A 21874-nucleotide genomic window follows, 5' to 3' on the forward strand; every position below is an offset into this window, starting at 1 on the left:
TGTAATGCCTCCACACTGAAAAACTTATTTTGGTTCGACATCATCGTGGGCTGACCTGCCGCCGAACCCGCTAGTTCAGGGCGTGTGGTTTATTTGTCACGTGTTGTTTGTTAGAGCACTTTACTCGTGCTGTTTATTTGTCACTCTCACACACTCAGTGACTACAGCACGCACCCTCTTTCTTTCGATTTTATATTTATAGGTATATATATATAACGCATAGAAAAATATTCTTGCATGATGTATTTATGTCGTACAGTACAAGCGTGTATTTAATATTTACACGTACACAGTAATAAAAACATGGAAACACTTCTATAATTCTCTTGAATAGTTATGTTAATATACACGTGGATGTCCACAGACTACAGGATTATTGCACCAACTTCGACATTTTATTATTGTAGATAAGCAAATACATGGATGACAGTTTGAGTGATTTTCAGTGACCATCTTTTCTTATTTGAAAGCACAAGTATTTTTATTTTCAGACGACAGGGACTTAATTTTATTACTTCGAATAATAGTTTCTTGTGATAAAATTTTCAACTAGTGGTGGCTTAAAATAGGAAACATTTATTATTATAAAAGCTTAACAACAACGGAGGTATGCTCAGAAATAATAGTCATCCAGGACAAGCACGTTTTCAAAAGACCCTTTCGCTGACTCAGGGGCAGTAATTACAGTAATTATTAGCCTCCTGTGGTTGATCATTACAGTCCTGTAAGGAAACATCCAGGGTAAGAGGTTGTTGAGCCTGTGGGTGAACACTGCCTAGATGTACATTCTCATAAGTTTCTCTCCCACGGAGGTTAGCACATCCCTGATGCTCAAGACCTCCCGGGTCTGCCTGTGTGTACACCTCGTGACCTCTGTTCGTGTTCTGAACCATACAGTAGTAGGTGTCGTGGTCCTGTGGAGGGTCCAGGTCTTGTAAAGAGATGTTGTCCTCGGTGGACTGAATAACATCTGTCGACAGATTTGTGAAGGCTGTTACAAATGTCGCATTTTCTCGTTAAACGCGAAACACTGGACCCAGGAACTGGGGAGGTTGGGGATGTAACAGTCCATGGATGTCACGTGGTTTCTCTAACTAATACTCGGTCACGTTAAAGCTATGTATAAGTTTATTCTGATTTAAAATGATGACCTATAAAAATGCAAACACGTTTCACCTAGGAGTCCTATATCCGGACTTTCAGCGATTTTTTTTTAATTTAGAGCTTTTTTTTCTCAGAGATTTTTTTTAAAAAGTGATCAGACATGTCATCTGTCAGCGATCATTAGGCCAGTTACCTGTCATCTCGTAGAGATCGTTGGTGACCATAGCTATAGAACTCAGAGGTTCTCTGCTAATGGAGCTTTTTCTGTAGACAAAAAAATATCACGTGGGAGAGAAAAATTCTATTATCAATCAATCAGCACTGCACTCACCAGCAACACTTTTATTCTCATCATTGCTATTATCATTGGTGTTTCGCACTATGCTTTTGATGCCGCAATATCGACTCAATAGCAATAAGAAATTTTATCCATTATTTTCTGAATAAGATAACCGTTGCTATCATATGAAAGAATATTTTTAAGGCAAGATCTCAACACAGGACCCTGTGATTCTCACGGCATCAGCCACAAGCAATCGTTTTAATACTACGCTAGTCTGACAATCACAAATATAATTATATATCTTTATGTATATTTAAAAGTAGATTTCTTTTAAATCATTAAAAGTTGATGTAAAATAAATTCCCGACCTATCTTTATAATGTCCAGGCTTTAAAAATAATAAAAGCAATGACCAGTGAAGCTCACTTGCTGCCAGCGTCACCGTCCGTCCTCTGGCGTCTGAAGTAAACAACGACAACCACGACAGCTGCCGTCAGCAAGAGCACCGCGACGATTGCAGAAATCATTAACAGTCTTGGTGATTCTTCGTCATTGGTGGTGTTGCTACTAACATCACTATTTTCTTGTTCGTCTTCTCTGACAGCTGAAAAGTGGGCTGAAAATAAAATTCATCCTTCACATCTCTTGACACCGACCTGACTGGTGTGTGTCAGGAGATTTACACTTACTGCCTACAGTGGCAACCCGTGGAAGGATTTTAAAAATCAGTGAAGATGTCAGTAAACTTAATATCGTCTAACAAAACCGAATCAAGTAACATTTTTTTAAACTTTGATTGTGTATCGTAGCAAGTATGTTGTGAAGACAATGGTGTCTTACTCATTTTTGGGGTCAAAAAGTCAGCATCAGTATTTGTTGTTAACATCTCACCGGTCGTCAAGACGGGATGTTGTGTAGGTGTCACCATAGGCTCGTTGGGGCAAGAAGTGTTCTTGTAGACGATGTTGTCGATGTAGAAGTTTGTGTCTGAAAACCATGTATCGTCTATCTTCTTGGCTTCAATCTGTATCTGAGAATGACAGTTTAATGATGAATTAAAATAGTTCAACACATACAACAAGAGGGGCTGCTTGGTCGAACACACACGCACCACCAATAAAATGCTAGCGAGTCCTGTTCGTCTTCACTGGGGACGACCCAACTTCTGCTCAATAAAATATAACAGCTCAACATCGCTAGACACTGTTCAGTTTCCAAATAACAGAAATATTTCACTTTGAATGTTGTTCCATCGAACAAAATTTAACACAGGTTTCTTCGTCAGCATTGGCGGAAGGGGGAGTTCTCTCTCCGATGTTTTCCTTCTTGTTTCTTAATTTCTGCAGACGATCTCTAATGATCTTCCTTCCGTTCTGTCAAATTCTCATACATTACTCAAACGTATTCAGGCAGGGAATTTAACTACATTCACCTCTTTGGTACTGTCACTCGTCGCCAACACCTCTCAATAAGGGAGGCAACAAACTAAACATTACGACTAGGTCCGAGATAATCAAGTTACATGCACAGTTAAAGACCAACCTGAATGGTTATAGGGAGGGATGGGTAAAAGCAGACACAAACACAGGAGAGAGAGAGAGAGAGCGAGAGAGCCCCTTCCAAATTAAACAGAGGAGATCAAATCACCCTCACCACCATTTTTTTACGCCAGAAACCGTACTAGCATGCGACGCAAGATCCAGTTTTATCTATTAGAAAACATGACAAACGTTACTGTTAATAAACGAATCTAGCTGCAGGAGACATATAGCTTACAAAGATAGTTTACCTTAAAAAGATCCCTCTTAGTAAGGGTGAGATTTCGGCTGAGTTGGCACCAGGACCATTCATTTTCATAACCGGACTTCTCGAACCACAGAACCTCACAGTTATCGGTTTCGTTACACAGTCGGAGTGTCAGTTGTCCCCCGTCATCGTCATCAAACTTGTAAGAAAACCGGATACAGATACTGACGACACCATCTTCACACATCCACGGACTGGTAAGAATCGCTTTGGTTCCCTCAGACGTCCGATACGTGCTGGCAAACGCTTCTTGGTCTATAAGCAAACAATAAATTAAGAGGTTAAGAAACAGAGTAAATAATAAATTATATCAACAAGTATCCTACGAGGAAGCGGTGTCAGAAAGACCAATCGACATTACTCCAGTCAAGGGGAAGAAGAGGACAGTAAAGTACTTGTGAAGGTCTGCCTTGTCATAGTTTTGATACACCAGGTAATCAGGTATATTAATGAATGATACAGAGATCAGTGTTTGATTGTGGTTTTGGATAAACGGGTGATGACAGTGACAATGACTGTAGCGATGATGAATCTGGAGATGAAGTCTGAAAAGACGTTGGTAAGAAAGATAACCTTTTCGGCAATGATAATAATATTTCCCTTTTGCTTCTAGCAAGCATACCTTTGGGTAAGATGAAGGAAAACAATCATTTACCTTTGATTTCCCATTTTGTATTGACGCCGGTCTCTGTCCAGCCACACAGTCCCGTGCTAAACGTACAACTACCTGCAATGGAAGACATTTCCAAATGCCTGTCTATGTGTGTGTGTGCCATGCTGGATTTCTAAATAAATGTCTACAGTCGGTAAGTCAGCCTCCAAACTTACCGCAGTATAGCTATTTAAACCTTGTTTTTATAGCATCGAAAGTTCTTCTGTTATAAACTCGTTGTCACAAAAATCAGTTCATTTAAGCTAAACACAAGTATTAAAACATTGCCTCGTACTAATCCAAGCAATCTGCGCATATGTATATACCGATGACATAAAAACCAGAGCAATGATTATGGTAGCAGTGGCAAGAAAAGTAAGATACTATTCATCTTTAAGGACAAAACACCTACCTCCGTTGTCAGATCCAGTGTACCCTTGGTGACACATTTTTTCCCTAAAGAATTCAACAGAAAAAAGGGAGTGTTCTAGATAAAAGAAGCAAAAGAAGGGATTAAAAGTAGGTAGAAACTGTTACGATAAAGGATAAATAGATTTTCATTCAATTTCGCTCTTACATGAGTTCTTTTAATAATCATGTCGCGCGTTCTTAAAGGTTCTCATTGGCAGTAATCAACTTCCGTTTCCTGTTAAGTAAAAAATTCCGAATGATTAAGTTCCTGTTAAGTAAAAAATGATTAAGCGTGGTGTATAAGTATAGCTGATGATGTACTCATTGTAATGCCAAGCATCGCACTATTTAATTAAAATGATCAGGATAGAAATAAAAATATGAATGTTTAAAGTAATTGACGTACAAATTCTAGCTTCAGATTTGTCCGTCAAGCGATTGTCTTAAACGTGTTTGTATTTATTTTTCAGCCATCTACTCTCGATTAAATTATTTCCTTCACAAAATACATGTAATTACTTTTCAATTTATTTTTGAGTATTTTCTTGGCATTTCCTGCCATAAACATTATAACACTTGAAGTGATTTTGATCTCTTATTTCTAACCCTTAATAAATTTTCCCACTATGTCTTAATCTACTGTAATATCGTCTGCTATGTGAGATACATTTTTCTAGTATGTTAAAAAACTGGTGTATGCATGTGAATTGCAGCCAGTTTAGTGCACGAAAAGTAGAAAGACTGATTTATTCCAAAATCAAAGTTGTGTAAAGATTTATGTAACTCATAAGACCCTGGTGTCTATGATGATGTGAATGACTTGTGGGTCCTTCAATCTCAGTCCTTCAGTCCAGTCAGTCTTTATCAATTTAAAAAGAATTTCTCTCTGTAAAGTAGGTGGATACAGAGCATTCAACCGCAGGTTAGGTCGTTAACATGCTTAATGCTTGATTCCATGAACACTCGTATAAGGGTCTGAAACCTAGCTTAGCGACGTTTGATGTGGTGTTGTGTTGACAGTGTTTACAGAGAAGTTATATAAGGCAATCTTGTATTTAGAGTCTGCTATTCATTATTTGCAACAGAGTAGCATCATTCTGCTTACCGCTGTAATAACAATATTCTTCTGGGTCTTCTAAAAAGACTCATGCTCAATGGGTGTTTCACCAACATTGTCTGAGAGAAAATGAAGAAAAAACTCCGAAAGATTTACTGACAGTTTCGGGCTCAACTTCCCCACAAAACCTGTTGGTTAAATAAAAGTACACGTGCTGAGACATAAGTCTACACAGAGCGTAGAGTGTGTTGTGACAGATGACTTTGTAATAACACACACCAACCTGTCACTGCCTGTAACATTTCCTGACAGGATGAGGCGGACCCAGAGGGTGACGGTGACGACGAGGAAAGGCTGTCTTAAGGCCATCGAGGTCGGAATCTAAAGGGAAGTAAATCTTCCGATTTCTCGCTATTGCCGACTGAAGCTCGACTTTTCCTCGACGTGACCTAGTCCAGAAAAACGACAAAATTTAATTTATAAAATGGAAAAAATTCTAACGAAGACACAAACGAGCCCACAGCATAGCAAACCCTGATCGTCCTTTGTACAATTACAAAGTACAGGGACATCAGTAGCTGCGAGTGCTTACAGCTTCACGTGCAGCAGATGCAAGCAGCACCGTCTGTAACACCATCAACACAACCACCACCATTGTGTGCAGATGTATTTTAAGCAACTACAGAAATAAATCACATACCTTATATTTGAAATCAGGATTGTCAAGAAATACGATGTTGTAGTTGCTGTTGACTAAAACCATTTAAGAACCACAAGGAGATGACACACACCAGCAACACAGTGTGAAGACGAGCTGTCAGTGACAGACAGGACCTGGCAAACAGCAGAGTTCACACGTACTTTGACCTTTGACATTGTGACATCACGAGGTTGTAGGCAGCGGGTCATCGCCCAACCCAGTTGTGAAGTGCACTTCATTTGTTTAGTACAAACTTCACGTAGAGGCCCGCAACAGTCTAGTCCGTGGACATGTCCTCCACACGTGATCTTCGTAATTTCTTTTAATTAAAAGAAGAGAATTGCAACTATTTTTGACATAGTTCCGTAATTGAAGCCCACATAGAGTTTGTGTTGCTGTCCAATCGAATCACTCAAGCAACTGGTGGGATGATTTTTTTTCTAATGCTTGTTTAAAGCTCACTGCAAGTTACTATTTGTCCAAAGCTGGGTAAATACACCCCACTTATTTTCAAAATCCAACATTGCACAGAAAGAGGTGAACAGCACCTCGTCAGAATTGTACAAGGATGTGTATGAAAGGCCTCAGGTAATATCAATCGAGCTTCTGTGTGTACAAGCGTGACGTCACTATTTAGATATTTTCTGTGCTTACTGATGTTTTCAAGCTTGTATCTTGAGAACTAAAGAGATTTATTTGTGTAGACTTTACGAAATAATATTCTACATTGGGCTTTACACAAACATTATTAAAAATTTACATCCTGCTAATACTTAAAGCGGGGAAAACCACTTTCTCGTGTGCCTGCATTTTTTCACTTGCGATGTGCCGGATACATCCTTGTTCGGGTATCAGGCAACAGGATCGCTGTTGTTAAAATTTTAAATGTGATTGACGGGTGTGATCTGCATGATAAGTAAATACACCTTGCTCTACACAAACCACACTAGTTGTGCAAAGGCAAGAGACAATATCAGTAACCATGATCCCCATTGCCAAATTCATCTCCATATCCTTAAGTTGTCGTCAACAAGGCAGCCTTGCTGCTTTTCAGACACAAGACAAACACACACACACATACATACCCCTACACACACATCCGTGGAGACACATTCTTGCATGATGAATTTACAGAGTTGATGAACTATTACAGTATTTACAGGCATATAAACGGTAAACAAATCATATTACAGTTTACTTCTCTCGGTTTCAAGCAACATTCTCTACACTGAAAGATTTCTTGTCTGACCACACGACTCTCGAGTTTAATAAGAGTTAGTTATCGTATGTATCGTACATTTGTTTGTTCATAAGCTATCCCAGGGTCAAGTGTATTTTAATTTTAAACTACGCGCACACACCCAGACATATCTATAAATATATACACATGTATATACACGTTTATATACACTTGTCACTACAAATATACAGAAACACTGCTGGCTCCTATTTTTAAATAATGAAATCATGTTTCAGTTGACATTTAGGGGCAACTACTACAGTGATTATCTTCCTCGAGTTCAGTGCTAGCTGTGGGAAGTAATACCCGGGGCAGGTTGTTGAGGTTTCCAGTGAACATTGTCTTCATCTAGATCAACAATCTCGTAGTTGTCACATCCATGGTGCACAACAACATCCGGGTTAGACTGTGTGTTCACCTCCTCATTTCCACCCGTGTCGTCAATTACAGAGTAATAGTTGTCAGGGTCTGGAGAAGTACCCAGGTCTTGTAGAAGGATGCCTTCATCAATGTTAGGAGCGCCATCTGTCGACAGAATTTCATACACGCAAAATCCATATATCATCTGGTTATCAAGGCTGGTGTATATCTATCGTTACAGGCATCAGTAACTTACTATAGTAGCGGCTATTGCTAGGCTACCTTGTAATGTGATTTCTAAGATGCAGATGCAGACATTAAAGTTAGGCGTATGCTTATTTTAGATTGATTAAAATGAATGACTAAACTCCAATAACGCTTCTTTAAGGCCCCTTTTCTAGAATATCTTAAAACTTTGTTATTTTTCCTAGAGGTATTGTTGTTTTCCAAAAGACTGCTCATTCATCAACTTTGCCCAGGTGACCTGTCAACGATGTTGATGTCGGTTACCTGCTATGTCGTAGAACTCGTTGGTGACCATAGCTATGGAACTTCGAGGATCTCTGTTTATGGAGCTTTTTCTGTGGATTAGAAGTAAGGAGATAATTGTAAAATACAGCATGAGACAGAAAGCAGCATTACTGTGACTAACACCACCGTAAACACGTGTTCACGTCACTCACTTGCTTCCGGTGTCAGAGTCTGCCCTCTGGCGTCTGAAGTAAACAACGACAACCACGACAGCCGCCGTCAGCATCAAGACTGCGATGAGCGCTGCGATCATTATTAACTGAGATGACTCTTCGTCGTCGTTCGCAGTGATGGTTTCTTCTCTGTCATCTTCATCAGCTGAAACGAGGATTTTAAATAATTCTGATTATCTCTTCCAGGTTCTCTCCCTTGCACAGACTTAATAACATTTTTTTATATAGAATTCAGCATGTCGGCAGCTTCTAAAGTCAAGGAGAATATAATTTGAATTTAAAGTTCACACAAACATGTACACTCGTAAAAGAACAACTACTTCGAGTGCTCAAGAACCTCTTCATCTGTAAAGAGTTTATTCCAAGGAATGTAAAATACATATTTAAGAAAAATCCGAAACTTTTCCGCCGACACTTTGAATTTCTGTAAAGAGCTAAAGCTACAGTCAATACTTTTCTATTATTTCTTTGCCTAAGAAACTGTAAGAACGTGAGAACATTTGTATCTACCACACGCGTAGACACGAGTCTACGGTTACTTTAAATAGGAATATTACATATCTTTTAAATGGCAAAATTTTAAATGTATCCGAAAAGAACAATAAAAGTCTCTACCCGGAGGTACAATTAAATGTTTTAGATGTATCTCCTTTACATGATTGGGAGTTTATATCCTGCTTTTATTACTCTTTGCCAAATATTTATTTTTGAAGACCTAGGGAGATATAACAGGGTTAGACTTTGCTTATATTGTTTTGTTTGGTTTGAAAAAGGTTTGTGTTCATCGTATATATGCACAAAATAAAGGGTTAGAAATAACAAATGATTATTTTTCTGTACAAGACTCGGGCTTATAATTTATAAAGTACGTGAGAAGAAACAGTTTCTTACACTCCGCTGGGGTGGAAATGTCGGTATAAGTGTCTGTTGTTACTTTCTCACCGGAAGTTGAGAGATCTGTTGTCGTTAGTGAAGTAGTTGTCGAGTCGATGGTGCAAGAGGTGTTCTCGTAAAAGATGTTGTCGAGGTAGAAGTCTGTTTCTAGGTTAAAAGAATAATCTTTTGTCTTCTCTCCTCGAAACTGAATCTGAAAAAAGTAGTATATTTTGGACACAAGCGATAAAATCTTTCAACGTGGGAACACATAAGAAACTGGATAAATAATGAGTCAGGTTGACACAAAACTATGAACATTTTTCTAATTAGATACGCAAAAGATATGCGCAGATAATTATGTTGTAAAACCCTTCTGAGTTCTGTAGGGTCCTTCTTGTCAACGTGGCTAAAAGGACAAGCATCGCGCATCTCTTCTGCAAATTGATGAAGCTGACAGTCTGTCCAGAATAATTTTAAAGCTACAACTTCATTTTTTCCGTGTTAAGTCTACCTGTGTGTTAAATCTATGTTTCATTGCTTTTAGGTTGGGGTTTACCGTCCGTCTAGAACACAGAAAACTACTAAATAAAAACTAGTTGTGATGTATCATTTGTAAAATTAGTTTACCTGAAACTTTCCTCTCTGAATGAGGCTACCACTTTTGTTAACATGGTGCCAGGTGTTTGGCTTGTTGTCATTAGAATTAGCGAACCACAAAACCTCGCATCCTGAGGTGAAGTTACACAACCGAAGAGTCAGTGTGCCCCCAGTTCTGTCATCAAACTTGTAATCAAACTGGACACAGATCGTCATGACATTGTCTTCACACATCCACGGACTGGTGAGAATGGCGTGTTCTCCCTGGTCAGTCCCAATCATGTCAGCATAAGCTTCACCATCTGAGTAACACGACAAACCGATTTCAGCGATTTGAAAAGACCTACATAAATATTTTATGTCATAATGATAAAGTGATGAACACACCAAGCCCCAGATTTTCAAAGATCCACACTGCTCGACGCTGAAACTTATTGGCGAGTTCTTGTGTATGTTATGTCACTAACAGATTAAACAATAGTAATAATAGCATGTTAAGGCCGCTTGCGTGGGAAATACTCAATATCAACGAGTTGAAGACCAAGCGTACGAGAAAAAGCAAAAACCAAAATTGTACCTGAGAGCGTAGATATAAAGAGGCTGCACTCCTTCTTTGTCCTTACTTATAAAGAAAAGTTGCGTCCCTTTGAAACGTGATGCTACCAGAGTGCAGCCTCTATATCTACCCTCTCTTATGTGGTCAGAGAGGGCAGATATAGATAGATATAGAACATAATAACGACGATGATAAAGTAGAGCTGCTGTCTAGCACAAAACGATGCAGGAAAGGTAAGTAGATACAAAAAAAAACGACATTTACTGTGGATTTTCCATTGTGTTCCAGTGCCAGCGCTTGTCCAGTTACATAACTTCTGAGTGTCAAATGTGCAATTATCTGAAACATATTTTGTTGCATTTGTCAAACATCTGTCTGTCTATAATAAGCTATCATCTTTGTGCATTTATCATACAGGGTGGGCCTGAAAATTAGTTCCGCCTCCTCTAATAGGCTCAGATGAGAAGCACTAATTGTAAGTGGCCCACCCTGTACCATTACCAGTCGGTGCTATCTGTCTTTTGTAAATCTGCAGCAGTCAGATGGGAGTCCTCCCGTTGTCGTACAGAAACTTTTACATTAATGCAAACTAGTTTTACAAGGTATCAAAGAAAAAAGTCTTTAATTCAAGATGAATAAGAATTCAGTCTCAGGACATGACACGAAACAACATTAAAGTTTGACTTTTGCATGTTCATAATAGTAGGATCACTCTGTACACAATTCGTTACTCGATCACAGATAATAGATACAAGTAACCTTGGTAATAGATAATATTTAATACACAGAATAACTAAATCCCACCACACCACAAGACATACCTCCACTCTTGATCCCAGTGTGATCACAGATTTCACTGAAAACATGCGTAAGAAAAGTTTGAATTATTCAAGATAACGGAACAAAATACGAGTTTTCAATATATTAGCCACGAAGAGAGAAAAGAATAAATCTTCCATAAAAAACAAAGCCATGCTTTCGTTCTGTCACTGCTTCAGAAAGTCTACACCTATTACTATACTTTCCTCTTAATGTAAATGTCGTTGTCATGTCTATATATTTACCACTTTACACCCAAACTGATGTACTGTAGTGTCGGATGATTCAGTCTCAGTCCATAAGTACGAGACAGTAAAGCTCCTAAGGACGGAAAGGATTGTGGGTCGCGGGATCTTGGTGACAGAACATGTCTTTGGATTTACACAGAGATAACCTCATCGCCATACTGCCTTAACCTAACGGTTTTATGAGGTGTTTCTGGCTGATTATGTAGTTCATTTAAGCAAATTAGTCACACAGAGTCCCTCCAATACACCGGAACTGTATCCACAAACACACACTTGTAAAATACAGGAAATTATATTACACGTCGCAGATGTTGTTCCCGTCGCATTAATAAAAAATCTTATTTGAAAAGTAGATGTAAAAACAATGTTTGTATCGGAATGTAGTGTATGAGATATTTTGTATGAACAATTAGTTCCCTCACTAACCTTGTATTACTGTCAGCTTGTCCAGACATGGAGTGACACCAGAGAGACATGATGAGGATGGCGAGCGGTACAAGGAGGGCCATTGGAGTCTAATTTTGATGTGGAAGTAAATTAGCTGTTGTTGAAGGAAACAAGTTCCTCAGTGTAAAACATACAATAAAGTCAATGACAAATTTTTATCGAGAAACCAACTATCAGATGGAAAGAAAACAGAACTATATGTGCTTAATCGAGGACAAGAAAAAAGTCGCTACGCCTCTAACTATTATGTCTAAACTTTGCTGTCACCTCATAACAGCTACACATAGAGGAAGTAACTCATCACTGAAGTAAATAGGAACTGAGTAAACAAAAGCAACAACAACAACGTACGAACATCTTGTTAACGATGAGGCCAGAGAAAATCCTCTCGCAGTTTGCCTACAGCCTCATGTGATGATGTGATGTTAGCGACTAGCGTGTACATTGATCAGACATAACATTGTAAAGACTTACAAGGAAGTGCAGATGACTGTCCAACTGAAACACAGGCAAACAGGATCAGCCGCTGACAACTACAGGCGAGGTCTGATACAAAATAAACAGCATCTCTCACACGAGGAGGTTGATCGTTGTATGATTGCGCGGGGCATCCGTTGGAGGTCAAGTACTGGGTGCGACCTGCCCGCTCCATCTTACTTGGCCGTGTGATGATGGTTGGTTGGTCTTGTCAGAGAACCTCTGGAATTTTTACTCTGAGTTCAGAACACGAGTCATGATTGTTGTTGTAGTTGTTGTTGCTGCTGATGATGCTAAAAAGCTTTCGTCAGCACACAACCCCGCTTTTCACGGTTGGCATGACTACAGGGGACAGCAGACGACACACTTAGAGGTCATGTGACATCCAGAATCAGGAAGCCTCTAATCCTGCTACACTTGCGAGAAAGGATACAGCAGGATGTGAGTATGCTCAGCGTTTTGTTGAGAGTCTGTCTGTTATACACACAATAGTGTCTGCTGTCAGAGAGTCGGAGTTATTCTGCCCTCGGATATTTTATCTGCGCTGTGAGCTGCTTGGGGGCTGGTTGTCGTTGCTTTTTATTATCAGTCTCAACAATCATCGTCCAGACAGTCACCACCAATGCTGTCATTGCCACATCATGTACCGTATTTTAGCAGTCGTCACGTGACAGTCACCGTATGTTGTCAGTGTGTGAGCGAAAACAAACAAACGCACGCACACACTCTCTCTCCCCCTCTCTCCCTCACATATTCTATACGTTGCATACACACGCACTCATACGCAAAAGCACATTCTTGCCGTTTAGTGAAATTACAGACCTATACTAAAAATATTCACACGTGCAAAGACATTTCACAAACTTTAATTCTTATTTTCTAAGTGACGTTTCACAGAAACAAAAATAAAAACTTATGGACAACTGTGCTTTGTGGTAAGAATGCACGAGTAACTCTGTGTGCAGCACTACAGTGTCCCTAAAACAATACATGTTGACTGTACCCACAAACACACACACATACATATATATAGATAGAGAGAGATCTCACATATGTACACTCTTTCGTTCTTTCTCTTTCTCTCACACACAATCTCTCTCTAACTTGCATACACACAGTTTCATGCACAAACAAAAGTATATTCTTGCCGTTCAGACCTATATTAATAATAGTTACACTGCGAAGAACATTCAAACACTTTCATTCTTATTTTCCAAACAATATTTGACAACAAACAGAAATAAAAACTTATGTGAACACAGAAGAGAAGAAAATCAACCATCAAAGATGATTATATCTTAGCAGCTTCATCTTTCATAAACACCGAGGGTCGAGTCTGCGGGCCTAGACTCTCTATCCCTCCGACGAACATTCACACAAATATTCACACTGTCTACACAGGTATGTATCTCCGCACTGCTTCACACCTACATAGAAAAGCAAAAAGTATGTACTCATACAATCAATACACATTTACGGAAGCACGGCCATCTGTATGTAAGAATGTAAGCATGGAAACATGACATCACGTGTCTCTCGGAGTCTGCAGTTAGTGAAGAGAGGAAATAAACTGCTTTAGTCTGTGAATTGATGAATCGTTTGCCGTTTCTTCATCGTCCGTGTGGGAATGTAAAAACAGAAATGTAACAATTATAGTGTATGAGAACACAAAAAGAATCAGATGTAGTAACTGACAAAATAGATAAAAAAAAGTATTTAGGTCTAGTAATAAATGTCATATTGACAGTTTACGACTTTCTAAACTTTAGCGTTCATCTATATTTTCATTAGTGCCGTGTAAGAAAGTTTATGTAAAAAATTTCGCTGGAAAGATTTCTGAAATGAATACAGAATACTCTTATTTTCTTCACATTATCTGCTACATCATCTAGTAGCTTATAGTGCTCATTAAAATAAACATTGAAAGACTTACTTGTAAATTCTGTTTAGAGAAAAGGAAAGAAAATTTAGTTTATATAAAAAAAAATCATTCGACATAACTAACAAGACCTAATTACTTACTATACATCATCAGTGGAATTAAAACCTACCAAAATCACTGATGATCTTTTGTTTCTAGATCTTTTTATCTATTAATGTCCCTGACACACACACACACACACACTTTCTCAGACTTGTTTTCTAGTTTGAATATTTTAAAAAAACATGAAATAAAAATTTTATAGCGGATTTTTCTTTTTACTTTGATTGTAATTGTCTTGCTGTCTTTCTTCAAAATAATATTAGCATTTTTCCGTCCCTGTCCTTCGTCTCCATTTATTACAAATATTGTAACAGTCTGTAACTACTAGCACCTTTCTGTGACCATCTGTAACTACTAGCAGCCTGCTTGTGTCAAGTACTATGCTGTAATACATAGTGCGAATGTGTATCAGCTTGCAAACTAAATATAAATATTGAAATTCAATTATTATTATTTTTTCTTGCACATTACCCTTTGACACACTAGTAAGTGTTACACTTAAGGAGGAAGGTACCGCAGGTCTGTTCATCACCAGAGTTTGTCATCATCTTCAGCAGCCTTCAGTCTGTGACAATGGTCTTTTGATTACAGATATACATCGACAAGAAATGTTACAAGTCCTGTATCTCATTCCAAAACAAAACAAAAAAATCATGTTAATAAAGTGTAATAAAGTATAATCTTATTGTTCCAAACGTTTATAAAAAACAATATTCTCACCTGTGCGTTTCTAAAAGAAACTGTGAGTCGCTCCAAAGTTTAGCTTGTCTGTGACACACACGTGTCAAAGGAAACGTCAACAATAAGTCAACTTTACCTTTGTATGTAAACACTGACAACTCGCAGGTATATCGTATTTATTTGATAATATTTGATAATAAGTAACAAGAGTTGGCGATGCCGTGCAACCTTCATTAATACTCAAATGTCACTGAGCCTTTCTCACTCACGCACGCACATGTAGCACAGGAATTGTTTATTCTTGTCAGTTCTGTCTGCTCACTGGGCACAAAAGGGAAATCAGCGTTTACCGCAAAACAACTTCGAGAAACACCACAACATCACACAAGTCAGTCGTTGGATAATCGTTTTCACGTTTTAAGTTCCATTCGTTATTGTTATCAAGAACAAATCATTTCTGTATTAGCTTAATTTCATAAATTATTCCTTAACCCTTCCAGACCTGAGTTCTTGAACCTAACTGTCCCCTATACCTGGGCGCCTAAGCATTTTCCCGTACTAGGCAAAGTACCAAAAATTAGGTATAACAGTACAGTGGCAGATTCGGAAATTACCGAAAATTAGGCACAGAGGTATAGCGAGAGATTCGGAAATTACCGAAAAATCGGTACACTGGCTTAGAAAGATCAACTTTTGTGTGTGCGTGTGTGCAAATACGTATCTCTGTTCATCATACTCTTAAGAACTATAGGAGATAATAGATAGGGAACAAAGTATTTTGCCTTAAGAGTGATACTGTTTTTTTTTATAAATTGCTTGGTGATTTATATATATATTCTTTGTTTATGCAGTGAGAAATATATATTTTTATGCATGTGTAGGTATGAGGAATATATCTAATTTGTGTTTGTGTTTATATTATTTCTTATAGAGACTTTGAAGATACGTTTCTGGTATAGTGTGTATAAGTGTAAATGCCTCAGTGCGCCTTACACGGTAAAAACTAAAGTACAGTGGTACCTCGACATACGAGTTTAATTCGTTCCGTAACCTTGCTCGTATGTCAAATTGCTCGTATCTCAAAGCAATTTTCCCCATTGAAATTCATTGAAATGCCATTTAATCCGTTCCAGCTCCCAAAACACCAACCTCAGTTGATTTTGTTAAGTGTTTTTTGAATAAGAAAAAGTGTATTACAAGAAGAAAACATTTATTTATGAAATAACAAATACAGATTCTATAAAAAAGAAAAACATATTAAATCCTTTCGTTTGTGGAAGTGTGGGATCTGCTTCAGCAAATCACGTAATCGCTCGTGCCTTCTCACACATGAAGCTGCTTCTCTGTCACCCACACAGTCAATAGTTTCCATCTTTTCATGGAGAGAAGTCTGGAGGCTTAGAAATTATTGTAACGCCCCTAGCTGGCGTTGTACCCTTTATCGAAACTCTGTTTCTAGAACATATCATTGATGGTGCATACAACCCGTACATCCTCGCCAAGTTCCAAGTCTCGCACACCTTGCTCATGATTTTTCTACGACTTTCGCGCTTTAATTTAATAACAATCATCTTCTTCTTCGAAACCCAGGCATTTACAAAAATAAATATGTGATAATGTTTTGTAAATGTACCAAAAAGCAAAAAACGCGAACCCAACTTATCAACGAAATGCTTCGAGAAATGTAAAGAAGCACACAGACTGAGGTCTGGGTCTGAGGTGGGAGAAACGTTTAGACGCTGCATCCAACAGACCATAATATCCGCCCCGATCAGTCGTTGGGAGTTTAATTCGTGTGTGCAGCGGTGTAGTTGTGCGAATTGCTCGTATCTCAAATCTTGCTCTTATTCGAAGCAAAATATCGCTCGCTCGGCGGCTCGTATCTCAAAACACTCGTATGTCAGGGCACTCGTATGTCGAGGTACCACTGTATATTGTATCTTGCTTGTAATACAATGTGGGAGCCAGCAATGTTACCTAATGTTTTCTAAGTAACTATATATATATAGTGAATAATATCCAAATGTTTTAAGGACAACAGTATAAAAAATGGCAGTTTTAAAAACTTATATCTTCAAAGATAGTACCAGTCCATACAACAATGCACGTGTTTGTCTCTTAGGGCTTCAGAAGATGTGTATATTCTGTATTCATCATCAAACCCGCCTCTCGTCAAATAAATCTGTTTTCTAGACTGGGTAGATAACATGGTTAGATCGTTTCCACACAAAGCAGGCTTTTGTTCCTCTCATGTGTTTATATATAATCAGACAGAAAGAAGCAACAAGCTCCACCTAGTCTAACATTGTGTCGGAGGATTGTAGTTCGGTTATCAATATTCTTTTTAAAACTGTTAATTAAGTAATTTTGTGAAGAAACAGCGTCTCACTTGCTGCTGTTGTGGAAAGGTCGGTATAATCAAAAGTCGAAGATAGATATCTTGTCGTTGGTAATGTAGCTGACGAGTCGGTGATGCAAGAAGTGTTCTCGTAAACGATGTTGTCGAGGTAGAAGTTTGTTTCTAGGTTCCAAAAATAATTCACTGTCCTCTCTTCTCGAAACTGATTAATACTGAAAAAGTAGTATACGTTTTGGGAAAAACTTTAACGATGGGGGGGCAAATAAAAATTGGATAAATAGATGAGTCAGGTGACACAAAAACTATGAATCTTTTCCTAATGTAGATACTCAAAGATATGTGCAGAGAATTATGTGTCAAACCCTTCTGAGTTATGGATGGGTCTTGTTGTCAAATCGGGTGACTTAAAGACATTTCTGAAGATTGGTAAAGTTGACAGAATATTTCATTAAGAGAGGATGATCAGTCTTTTCTCAAAATCAGGGAAGAGCAAATATGAGCCTGGGTTAAAGGATTTAAAAATAAAAATATCAGCTTGTTAGTCACACATACATGAGAATGAACCCTCCTGAAAGTTACAGAAGGGACGACAAAAGAAGTGAAGAGATAAAAATCAGGAGCATCAAACTGATCTCAATGGTGCTATAACACAAATACCTCATTGGTAAACATCAAAGAATTAATAGATCGTCTGGTCCTGTTGTTCACTTAACTTGTTGACATTTATTATCGTCGTACGGGCATGTCATATATTTCTGATAAGTTTTAAGAGTTTGGCTTAGGTTTTGAGTAACTGCCTAAGAAAGGGTTATTTTTAATGGAAGTTGACCTAATGCAATATGGAGAAATAAATGTAGCGTGAATATACCAGATGATTGGTTTATGAAGAAAATAGGTCCCTCCAGGACAATAACATCGAGAGCTGGTTAAGAGAACTACTAATTTATTTATTCCATGTTAATCTACAAAGTCTCCCTGCATGTTATATTTATGTTTCATTGCTTTAACATGAGTGTTTATATTGTTATCAGTCTGTCATTTGTAGTTTATTAACTTGTCTGCTGTTTGCTTAGACACTAGGAGTTTTTTCCAATGTAACGAGCAAAACATTTTCGTACAGAAGCAGGCTGCCTGACGCCCAAAATGATTTAGATACAAGGGCTAAACGATTTGTCGTTTTATCAATTATACATACAATTATCTGATATACCTTTTGGTCTCTTTTGGTTTGAGAGCTCATCAAATCAGCTGCTTGGATCAACTAGCAGAAGAAAGTTGTGGTTTACTGTTCGTCTAGTCCACAGTAAGTGGGGTGGGGACACAACTGAATGTGCACCGATTACAAACTAGTTTGTTAGAACAGTTCTGATGTATAATTTGTAAAATTAGTTTACCTGAAACTTTCCTCTCTGATTGACGCTTACACTTTTGTTAACATGGTGCCATGTGTTTGGACTGTTGTCATTGGAATCAGCAGACCACAAAACCTCGCATCCTGTGGTGAACTTACACAACCAAAGACTCAGTGTGCCCCCGGTACTGTCATCAAACTTGTAATCAAACTGGACACAGATGGTCGTGACATTGTCTTCACACGACAAGGGACTGGTGAGAACCGCGGTGGCTCCTTGGTTAGTCCCAATCATGTCGGCATAAGATTCGCCATCTGAGAAACACGACAAACCGATTTCAGCGATTTGAAAAGACCTACATAAATATTTTATGTCATAATGATAAAAGTGATGAGCAAACCAAGCCCCAGATTTTCAAAGATCGACACGCTGAAACTTATTTGCGAGTTCTTGTTGTGTATGTTATGTCACTAACAGATTAAACAATAGTAATAATAGCATGTTAAATACTCATGGGAAATACTCAATATCAATTAACGACTTAAAGACCAAGCGTACGAGAAAAAGCAAAAACCAAAAATGTACCTGAGAGCGTAGATATAGAGAGACTGCACTCCTTCTTTGTCCCTACTTGTTAAGAAAGTTGCGTCCCTTTGAAAGGTGATGCTACCAGAGTGTGTCAGACAGGGTAGATAAAGAGAGGCTGCACTCCGTCTTTGTCCTTACTTGTTAAGAAAACTAGTGACGCAGTTAACTCCCTTCGAAACGTGATGCTACCAGAGTGCAGCCTGTATATCTACGCTCTCTGATTGTACAAAGGTGTATATCATCATCATCATCATCATCATCATCATGAAGCATCTTATCTCCATAAGCAAATTTAATGCGCTTTGACATAAACAATCGGCTTAGTAATATCTCTGTATCACACACTTGTACACAAACACACCAACTGTCGCCTACACCACAACAGACTAACATTCACATAAAAAGTGGAATATACGAGAACGAAAAAAAATAACAAACTAATCAAAATATCCCAGCACGAAATAGGCTTGAAGATGAAGCTTGAAAACGCCATTGTCTGTACTTGTGAGAAGTGATGGTGGCCAAGTATCTCAGACACTGGGGCCACAGAAAAAGAACGGCGACCAAGCTTATCCCTTTATAACATGATACATGGCACATGCAGGAGGTCGACATGAGAAGATCAGAGAAACCGGATGAACAGATAAGGTGCTAATAATAATTCCGATATCCCAGGATAAGACCGTATTTCGCGCGGGGTAGTGTAGTGCTTAAACACTCTCTTGTCACCACGTGAGTTGGAACCTCTTGGGTTCAGACCTCGTATGGGTTCATTTTCGTGTCGTGATTTTTTTTTTATGTAGGTCACTCACGTGTTCGGTTGTATAGTGGCATGAGGTTTTTGTGTTTGTCGTTTATTTTCACCGTCTCCAATTAATCGGGCCTGTAAGAATGTTATTCGTTTTGTACGATAAGTCTATTTTCCCAACCTGTCCAGCCGAGCCATCTTGGAGATACCATCTTTGAAGAGTGCTCCCCAAGGACTTCATGTTCAACTCTTTGAGTTACACTATATTCGTGAAAATCTTTGCTTTGCTTATGACCACCACCTTTCTCCACCTTTGTACTTCTCTGTTACCTACACAACTCAGCGGACACAGAGCCAGTGTTGCCCTCGTGATGCAGGAAGGCGAGTGAAGAAGCAATAGCGTGGCTTCTCCAACTAATGTGATTCGGAAACAGCTAAGTGCTTAGAAAAATGGGTCTCCCTTCTTGTCACAAATATAAAATATTTCGTGAAAAGAAGTCATTTGTCAAAATAACTAGACCTTTAAACATCTGATTCTAGACTGAAAGGCGGCCTGACGCGAAGCGAGTTCGTGACCTCTTACCTCTGAGCTGAGCAAGACATTGCAACCTTAACATGCAATGTAGTCCGTGTAGTTCCGAACATACATAATTTTAACGAGTAAGATGATGAAACAATGAGATGATTGGGGTTGGGATTACGACTGTAATAACGACGATGGTAAAGTCAGGTAGAACTGCCTCTAGCACGACACGATGCTGGAAAGGTAACGAGATAAAAGAAAAACCATTTACTTTTGACTTCCCATTGTGCTCCAGTGCCACCTCTTGTCCAGTTACAAAAATTCTGAGTGTCAAATGTGCATTTATCTGAAACATATTTTGTTACATTTGTTAAATATCTGTCTGTCTATAATACCCGATCCTGTCTGTGCGTCTATCATACAGGGTGGGCCTCAAAATTAGCTCCGCCTCCTATAACGCGCTTGGACGAGCCGGGCTACTTGTGAGTGGTCCACCGGTACCACTACCAGTCGGTGCTATCTGTCTTTTGTAAATCTGTGGGAGTCATCCGGGTGTCGGACAGAAATCTTTACATTATTAAAAACTAGTTTTGCTGAGTCCCAAAGAAAAAAAGTCTTTAACTTTTAGTGACTGTCGTTAAACACAAAATGAATAAATATGAGGACTTGTGACACAAAACATGATTGTAGCTTTGACTTTCTCGTGTCCATAATAGTAAGACCACCCTGTGAACAATGTGTTACTGGATCACAGATGATAAACACAAGTAACCTTGCTAATGGGTAATATTACATACACACAATAACTAAATCACTCCTCATAACATACCTCCACTCTTGAGCCCGATGTACTTGTGATCACAGATTTCTCTAAAAACAAGCGAAAGAAAAGTTTAAATTATTCAAGATAACTGAATAAACACGAGTTTTTAAATATTATCCACAAAAAAGAGAAAAGAATAAATATTCCATAAAAAACAAAGCCATGTTTTCGTTCTGTCACTGCTTCGGAAAGTCTACACCTATTACTATACTTTTCTCTTAATGCAAATGTCGATGTCATGTCTATATATTTCCCACTTTACACCCAAACTGATGTACTGTAGTGTCGGATGATTCAGTCTCAGTCCACAAGTACGAGACAGTAAAGCCCCTAAGGACGGAAAGGATTGTGGGTCGCAGGATCTTGGTGACAGAACATGTCTTTGGATTTACACAGAGATAAACAACCTCGTCGCCATACTGCCTTAACCTAACGGTTTTATGAGGTGTTTCTGGCTGATTACGTAGTTCATTTAAGCA

The 21874-nt window shown here is 38.5% G+C and overlaps 3 protein-coding genes across 3 annotated transcripts; all 3 read right to left on the bottom strand.

The window, feature by feature from the left end:
- Positions 1 to 402: 402 nt before the first annotated feature.
- LOC112560624 lies at positions 403 to 2052 on the bottom strand. Its single transcript, XM_025232567.1, has 3 exons — positions 1814 to 2052; positions 1298 to 1368; positions 403 to 970 (listed from the first exon to the last, which is right to left on the bottom strand). The coding sequence occupies exons 1-3, from the start codon at positions 1912 to 1914 to the stop codon at positions 669 to 671; spliced, it is 474 nt and encodes a 157-aa protein (XP_025088352.1). The 5' UTR covers positions 1915 to 2052; the 3' UTR covers positions 403 to 668.
- On the bottom strand, positions 1814 to 6835 carry LOC112560623. Its single transcript, XM_025232566.1, has 6 exons — positions 6014 to 6835; positions 5597 to 5762; positions 4258 to 4301; positions 3849 to 3920; positions 3177 to 3448; positions 1814 to 2417 (listed from the first exon to the last, which is right to left on the bottom strand). Exons 2-6 carry the CDS (start codon positions 5680 to 5682, stop codon positions 2106 to 2108), a joined length of 786 nt encoding a protein of 261 aa, XP_025088351.1. The 5' UTR covers positions 5683 to 5762; positions 6014 to 6835; the 3' UTR covers positions 1814 to 2105.
- A 421-nt stretch (positions 6836 to 7256) lies between these two features.
- Positions 7257 to 10072, bottom strand: LOC112558823. Its single transcript, XM_025229511.1, has 5 exons — positions 9821 to 10072; positions 9209 to 9404; positions 8297 to 8462; positions 8124 to 8194; positions 7257 to 7778 (listed from the first exon to the last, which is right to left on the bottom strand). Exons 1-5 carry the CDS (start codon positions 10070 to 10072, stop codon positions 7540 to 7542), a joined length of 924 nt encoding a protein of 307 aa, XP_025085296.1. The 3' UTR covers positions 7257 to 7539.
- Positions 10073 to 21874: the final 11802 nt, after the last annotated feature.

Source organism: Pomacea canaliculata, linkage group LG3 (genome assembly GCF_003073045.1).
Source record: "Pomacea canaliculata isolate SZHN2017 linkage group LG3, ASM307304v1, whole genome shotgun sequence".
NCBI lineage: Eukaryota > Metazoa > Mollusca > Gastropoda > Architaenioglossa > Ampullariidae > Pomacea > Pomacea canaliculata.

What these genes read in the sequence shown, in the direction of transcription:
- LOC112560624 (XM_025232567.1), bottom strand. Translation starts at nt 1,914, where the DNA reads ATGATTTCTGCAATCGTCGCGGTGCTCTTGCTGACGGCAGCTGTCGTG. An exon ending in GACGGTGACGCTGGCAGCAA is followed by an intron (nt 1,369 to 1,813) that starts GTGAGCTTCACT and finishes TTTTGTCTACAG; the next exon opens with AAAAAGCTCCATTAGCAGAG. An exon ending in CGATCTCTACGAGATGACAG is followed by an intron (nt 971 to 1,297) that starts GTAACTGGCCTA and finishes ATCTGTCGACAG; the next exon opens with ATGTTATTCAGTCCACCGAG.
- LOC112560623 (XM_025232566.1), bottom strand. Translation starts at nt 5,682, where the DNA reads ATGGCCTTAAGACAGCCTTTCCTCGTCGTCACCGTCACCCTCTGGGTC. An exon ending in CACTGGATCTGACAACGGAG is followed by an intron (nt 3,921 to 4,257) that starts GTAGGTGTTTTG and finishes CTTCCATTGCAG; the next exon opens with GTAGTTGTACGTTTAGCACG. An exon ending in TACAAAATGGGAAATCAAAG is followed by an intron (nt 3,449 to 3,848) that starts GTAAATGATTGT and finishes GTTTGCTTATAG; the next exon opens with ACCAAGAAGCGTTTGCCAGC.
- LOC112558823 (XM_025229511.1), bottom strand. Translation starts at nt 10,072, where the DNA reads ATGATTGGGACTGACCAGGGAGAACACGCCATTCTCACCAGTCCGTGG. An exon ending in GACTCTGACACCGGAAGCAA is followed by an intron (nt 8,195 to 8,296) that starts GTGAGTGACGTG and finishes TCTAATCCACAG; the next exon opens with AAAAAGCTCCATAAACAGAG. An exon ending in CGAGTTCTACGACATAGCAG is followed by an intron (nt 7,779 to 8,123) that starts GTAACCGACATC and finishes TTCTGTCGACAG; the next exon opens with ATGGCGCTCCTAACATTGAT.